At 47.2% G+C, this 7,162-nt stretch overlaps 1 protein-coding gene across 1 annotated transcript; it reads right to left on the reverse strand.

Annotated features, from left to right (window-relative positions):
- Positions 1-451: 451 nt before the first annotated feature.
- On the reverse strand, positions 452-2,187 carry LOC135388302 (putative nuclease HARBI1). Its single transcript, XM_064617768.1, has 5 exons — positions 1,752-2,187; positions 1,539-1,651; positions 1,208-1,349; positions 748-1,150; positions 452-653 (listed from the first exon to the last, which is right to left on the reverse strand). The coding sequence occupies exons 1-5, from the start codon at positions 2,185-2,187 to the stop codon at positions 452-454; spliced, it is 1,296 nt and encodes a 431-aa protein (XP_064473838.1).
- Between the last annotated feature and the right edge of the window lie 4,975 nt (positions 2,188-7,162).

The raw sequence follows: 7,162 nt of genomic DNA on the forward strand, positions 1-7,162 counted from the left end.
CCTGCAAATGCTAAAGGAGCGCCGTGTTTAACGTCCCTCGCAGAAGACTGTGTACTGGGCAACTTGTACCTCGCCACGGAGCTGCCAGCGTCCTCGGTCGGGTTGGAGCACGCGACTCTGGGATCAGAACAACTCTGAACTATGAAAGGAATAGCGTGGAGACATGGGCCATAATATGCGGGTGCTTTTCACCACTGTGCAATGCATACTCTTGTGCAAAATAAACTACCCGATGACGCTGGACTCCAGCAAGCAGCGCCTAGGTGGGAGGCGCGCTGACGCAGTTACAGAGATACTGCTTCGATCCATCTAACGTTTGATAATGAAGGGTTTGCAGTCATTATGTACTTTGATTTACGTGGAAGGTGTTCAAGAGAGTGACACGGCAAATGAGCAGATATCCGCCATGCGCTAACTCTCGACTCTGAGCATACGATGCGTGCTTAGCATGCTAAGCTTCCGCGCCGAGACCGCGGGAGGTGTCTCGTGTTCGAATCCCGACGACGGCTTTGATGTCGACGGTTTCTCCGGGGTATGCCACAGACAACTTCAAGAATATCCTCCCTGTTTCCTTAGCAGTCGGCGAAGCACTCAGGCTGTTCCTATGGTGGCCGATCGAGTAGCATGGAAATACACCAGCAAAGCAGCACCACCTGAGCGAGAACGAGACATGTTAATTTAAAAGACCAAAGCAAGAGGAGAAAACCAACCTCACAAAGTGACAGAGACGCGGCCAGCGCTGCTTACGCTCGCCGCAGGTCATCAATTAACTGTGCTCGAACCGCAGCACCTGCCTCATAAGTGTCTGTTTCGCGAGGGGGCACAGGATGGCTAGTGGAATCCTCGCTCGCCTCGCCGTCTTCGAGGTCATCTTCACCTTGGGCATCAGCGGGGGGCGCGCGCCAGTGCATGCATATGTTATGAAGCACTGCGCAAGCCACCACAATGTTGGATGCCCTATGGGGGCTGTAGTGTAGACCCCTGTAGCGCTGCAGACACCGGAACCTAGCCTTAAGGAGGCCGATGCACCTTTCCACTGTGCTGCGTGCACGTCGGTGTCGACTGCCGTACCGCGCTTCGGGTGTCGACGGCTCCTGTTCGCCTGGCAAAGGAGTCAAGAGCCAGGGCTCCAAGGGATAACCACTGTCACCTAAGCAAAATGAGGAATATCATGTTCCGGTCCCATAGAACTTGCAGTAGAGCATACCCAACAGATACTTGCGCACGTTAGATGAATGGGTGCTGCGGAGCTCCTCTCGCAGCTCGCTGTGCCGCCAAACGTAGGCATCGTGCGTCCCCCCGGAGAAGGAGCAGTCTAGAGATGTGATTGTCATCGACGAATCACACACCTAAAACACATGATGACACTCTTGTGAAACATCTTCCACTGCCACGCGTAATCAGGTCATTCTCACACGAGAGCCATATTTTGTAGGTGAAACAGCACCACATAACAATGGGTCTTCTACTTAGACTCAAGAAGCTGCTTAAAACGTGCAAACACTTCATTGCAAAGGAGGTAGAGGATGAATACTTACGACCATCGCGTTCAGTGCAAAGTACTGCTTTCTGCAAAAGAACGCGCTCTTCTGATATTGTCCACTGCTTTCGGAGGGAGCAGTGACGCAGACGAGTGTGCCGTCAATGCAGCCTGCGTAGCAAATTATGTGCTCTGTTAATCAATATGTTACATGGGTACATTTGTTGAGAGATCATCCATACCCCATTAACTAACTTTACGAAGCACTCACCAATTACGCCGGGCAACTTCCACTTCCTCTGGAAACCAGCCATTGCCGCGTGCACCTCTGCAGAGCTTAGGGGGAATTTAATCCACAGAGGTGCAAGGCGAAGCACGATGGCATTCGTCACTCTAAACAGCACCCTGCTGACTGTGCTCTTTGAGACGGACAGATCGCGGTCAGTAGCAACCATCCCCTGAAAGCTGCCCGTTGCATAAAAGCGAAGGGCAATCAGTATCTGCTCCGCAACTGTCAACGTCCTCCTTGTCGCCCTTCTAGGTTGCAACGCGGGCCTAAGCTGGTGGCAGAGCCAGCGGACGAGTTCCTTCGTCAACCTATATTTGTTGAGGAAAACTTGGTCACTTTCCTCGAAAGCATACGCGCGCTCCCGGAATGTCCGTTCAGCGTCGTGCTCCAGGAGAACTCCCGGCAACGCGTATTGCATTGCAAATAGCGAGAGAAAAAAAAAAGATAAAATACAATAAAAAGTTTCAAAAAAGTGGAAATGTACAATTAAAATAGTTTCACTCAATATACACGTTGAAAAAGTCACAAACACACAACACAAATAGAACTCGGACGGCACAACGTAGAGAAAATCACTAAGGAATGGAGCGCAGAGGAATATTCAACTGGGAGCAGCAGAAAAGTGATGTAGAGGGTCGCGTTTCAGCAGAACTAGCACACGATGTTCGGGATACGCCCCGCAGATAAAGCAACCCCGTTATCGCCACGAACCAAGGAATTACGTTGCCGATATTTTTCCCCACTCCTCCAGCCACCTTCACCATATTACTTATCTTTTTCTTTTCCAACGTGCACCTGTATCTGTGCGCTGACAGTGCGATTGATAAGCACACGTCGCCTGCACGACTTGGGTACAACATGTGGGTGGACATGCGCGTTTTGACGCTGAGTTTGCGTCCGGACCGCGAACTATGCATGGCGTGGAACGCAACCGATGCTCATATATTGCAATGTACACGTCCAGTTGTCATCAGTGGCGGACGTGCATGAGTACATAGGGCTCTGTACCAATAGGTCACTGTTTTAAATATTTCACACGCGAAAACAAGTGTATACTTTGTTGATATACTTTATTCTTTGTGGCATATGGTATTCCGTGCAAGAATTTGACATAACAACCACATTTGCAAAATTTTACAAGAGCACATATCTTGGGGACTTACGACCCCTTGGCTCTCCCCCACCCCCAAGTCCGTTCTTGAACAGTGGCAACCGCCTTGCAGGCGCACCTCCTCATGATGGGTGAAGACTGGGTTCCACCATTACCGTCACGCGTAACGGAAAAGGAAATCGCAGTTCAACGCTGGAGCCGCACCATGTAGACGCACCTACATAGAGTCCAACAAACGGCTCACAAACTTCTGTTACACGTAATTGTTCAACCAACATGTATGTCCTCTTCGCAAGAAACAGCGGATAGCGAGTTAGTAAACCTTGTGGTACGAATGCTGTATCCGGCTACGTCCTTGCCTACGTTGGAATGCACCCATACAACACCAATAAGGTGCATTATTTCATAATACGACTAATGTGCGCTATAAGCAATGCAACAACTGCACAGTTTTTGACTGTATTCATTTGCCATTCATACAGCCAATTGCTACAGTGCAGTGTCATTACGGTGGTGTGAGAACTTGCGCGGAGATGGCCGATGGCGTCTTGGAGAAAGAGCACATTTATTTTTAAGATCATGAATGGCAAGTTTCATCGCCAAGGGCCATACTTTGAAATGAAATACTGAGCTTCTGCATTCTAACAATGTATAGTAACAAGAGCCACAAAAGCGCCTTCTGAAAACCTCATTCTTGTCACGGTTTCTCGTAGTACGCGTAACTTCATTCTCTTCGTCCGATAGCGAACAGCAATGCAACAAAAGTACGACAACCACAATCGCGTTCTCAAATGAACTACAACTCCAGTTTCGGTTTCGTACTCGTAAAATGAAACGCTGGTGAACACTAGAGAGAAAGTGGTTCGGTCGATTTCTGTAGCTTCGGCGGCCAAAAAGGACGGCGGCGACGAGACTACGTGCAGCCGTGAAATGCTACTGGAAAGTGGCGCCCCAATGTAGAGTCTAGCCTCTATTCGCCTCTATTACTGAATATAGCCGTCTTAGTTGTCCCTGCATTTCTCCCTAGCATTCCCTAGCTCATGGCTTCATGCTAATCAGGACCGTGGCCCTACGTCATTTTGACGTAATCATGACGTAAAAGATTAGTTTCAAAGCTGAAAAGTAATCTAGCGAAAAGGGGTCGATTACTTTGAGCGGCGCGACTTTAGTGACGCGTCCGCATGCATACTTTTATATGATGTTGTATGAAGTGTGTTTGTGCTCGTGGCAACAAAAAGTTCAGATCTTTTTCGTTTAATGGTTTAATAATGCAGAAAGTATCGATGCACAATGCGCTTCACCGTCACAATTTCTCTGCGCCGATCGCCGCTCGATGTGTGAGAGTGGCGCGCTTTTCGAGGCGTCATGCAATCGATGTTCTTGCAATAGAAGTGTGCACACAAAATACTCATCGATCAAAATTCACTGCTTGTGGATAGAGTATCAACGATCATTTGAGTACCGTTATTACCCCCACAACTCACGAAGGAAGCATTTGAAAGACGACTTCCATAACGTCATCGCATGTCAGCACTCGGACACACACAAAAAGTGACAAAAATAAGCTGAAGCTCATGATTTAAAGCACAAACCGATTTCTTATAGTCGCGTTTACGCTTCGCGCCACACTGTCCGTTCGATCCTTTGTGGGTTTGTTTTGTTGCCTGCCGGAGGCTCTGATGCCGCCGTGGGCCACCGGCGCCATCTCACGGCCACATACCGCTATTATAAACGTCAAGTACAGTCACGGTGTCACAGATACATTGCTGCCTTGCACATCTGTACACCATGAAAAATAACAAAATGAAAAAAGAAAATTACGAGCGTGCTTTTGCGCACATTTCCCACGAAATTCAGTTTTACGCCAGAAGAGCTTTCTGGTTCCGACACCAAACAACCGAAGCAACAAGGCAAGGCGGGCAGGTCACAGGTGTGGCCTTCGGGTTCTCAGGAGGAAACATCGATAAGGCGGGTTGCATCCCAAGATAATACGTTGTGTCATTGGCTGATAAAAAATGTCAACCACTTTTAATATTCACGCCTTTTTAGATTGTCCACCAATGACAGAAGAGATTTCAAGTAATCGAGCTCGATTACTTTGACCAGGATAGGGCCCCAGGTGGTGTGAACAAAGCATTGAAATTAGTAAGGAGTACAAAATGGAAGTCAATCAGCAGTAGGTCGACATGCTTCTTGCACTGGTCGTCGACAACCTTAATCGGGTAAACATATTTTTCATCTTTGTCATAACCGTACACGTTAATGTTCACATCGTTCTGCTTCTCAAACATTTCTACATCTTTCGGGAACACTACAGGAAACGTCTCTGGAAATACATATTGAGACAGGTATGACCTGTAGGATGAAGCTCTGCGTCTGTAAGAACCCTTTGCAGGATGTAGACCGGCAAGTACGCAAAATGCGAAACACATGTTCTGTTCACTATCCTCGTGAAGGTCGACACTCAGAAGACACCGACACTTTTTTTTCAATTCGTTTGGCAATTCAAAGTCGGTACAACCAATGAGCTGTGGTGCGAGACGACCGACATGAAGAATGCAGGCGTGAATTCGAAATAAGAAAAATCCCGACCCTTGCATTTCAAGCTTTTCTAAATTGTTGGTGACTTCAGTGCCTACTTCAATGACAGCACGTTCTACGTCTCGTTCCGACCACAGCGTATGCACACTCGAAGGAATAAATTGAGTGACAAATATGATCTCATCCTCAGGCGTATGTCGACCGAGTTCAGCCTTCAGCAAAACATAAAAGCGTAACGGAAATCCGAAATGTCCAAGTACACCGGCAAGGTAGCGTCCGTTTTCATGAAAGAATGTGCTGACATCCTGCCCGTCGTCGTCTCTGTCATGTAGATGAAGCTCATAGCGGTTGGTATAGTTGCGGAGCGTACAGAGTGTCTCACAAAATGGGATACAGGGTGTTGCAAGGTTATGAACGTTAGCCAGATGAACTTGAAGTCCCAGCAATGTTGTGTAGTGCTGCCGATCGGCCGGAGGACAAAGGTGGCATGTCACCATTTCTTTTTATTTTTTTACTCGGATTGACCGAACACGATGTCTCGCGAAAGAAGACGTTTCCCGTCTTTTCCAACTCGCTCTTTCTTCTCCATCCAGAGTCCGCTCGTGTTCCTCATGTCTTCGATGTCTTGAGTGCTTAGTTTATGAAACCGAGCTGGAAGGAACACCTTTACGTGCTCGTGATCCTTCATAATTTCTACGTAGACCGCCTCGCCATACCTCGTTTCAATTTTGTTAACATCAACCACATCATACTTGATGTTTTTAGGAATTGTCGCCATTTTTTGAAACTCTCCACATTTCTTTAACTTGTCAAGTTTATGCAAGATCGACGAAGACATGATGCTTACTTGTACACTGATGCAATGATGACGACGATGATCCTTCGGACACGTTGGACCGGCTGAAAACAAAAGGAGCACATGTTAGAACACTGCAAAATATTTCATCATTCTGAACACCATACCTCCTCAGAAGGAGGTTCGAGAGTGAAGGAGCTGAGCGTCAGACAGTTCTTATATAAGAAGTTGCCAGCATGGCAACCTTGAGGAGTCTTCTTTTTTTTTACATCGTCAACTCTGCAGTCGAACCTACCTTTGCACTTTGCTTTTTTTCCCTGCAGTTTGCAAGCACGGACTTGTTTATCTAACGAAAGGTATCTTGACCAGACTTCATTCCCTTGCACGAAATGACAGTGATAGCACCTTTTATGTTCGTGACGCCTGCCTCGGTGTCAATTTCAGGGGCTAGTCAAAGTGGGAAATCCACCTTCGTGGCACGACTAATTAAACACAGAGCTGTCCTCTTTGACAAACCGTTCAAGCAAATATGGTATATCTATCTTTATAAGCAGCCGGTATTCGATACTCTTCCTGAAGTAAATTACAGTCAAGACATCCCTGCAGATCCGGAGAATTATAGTCACTCATTATTTATATTTGACGACTGTTTAGCCGGCCGGCAAAGACTCAAAGAAATCTGCAAATTTTATATCGCTGGGTGTCACCACCTGTCAATCACGGCTGTGTTCATCTCGCAATACCTGTTTGTCAACGACCCTTTGTATCGCACAATACAATTCAATAGCACGGCCCTCGTTTTATTTCGTTCACCACGCACTACAGACCAGCTGCGTATGCTGTCCAGGCAGATTTTCGGGCGAAATGATTTGTTGCCCACGATATATAAAGATGCCTGTCAGAAACCATACTCATACTTAGTTATCGACTTGTCTCAACAGAGCA

This window comes from Ornithodoros turicata, chromosome 1, assembly GCF_037126465.1.
Source record: "Ornithodoros turicata isolate Travis chromosome 1, ASM3712646v1, whole genome shotgun sequence".
NCBI lineage: Eukaryota > Metazoa > Arthropoda > Arachnida > Ixodida > Argasidae > Ornithodoros > Ornithodoros turicata.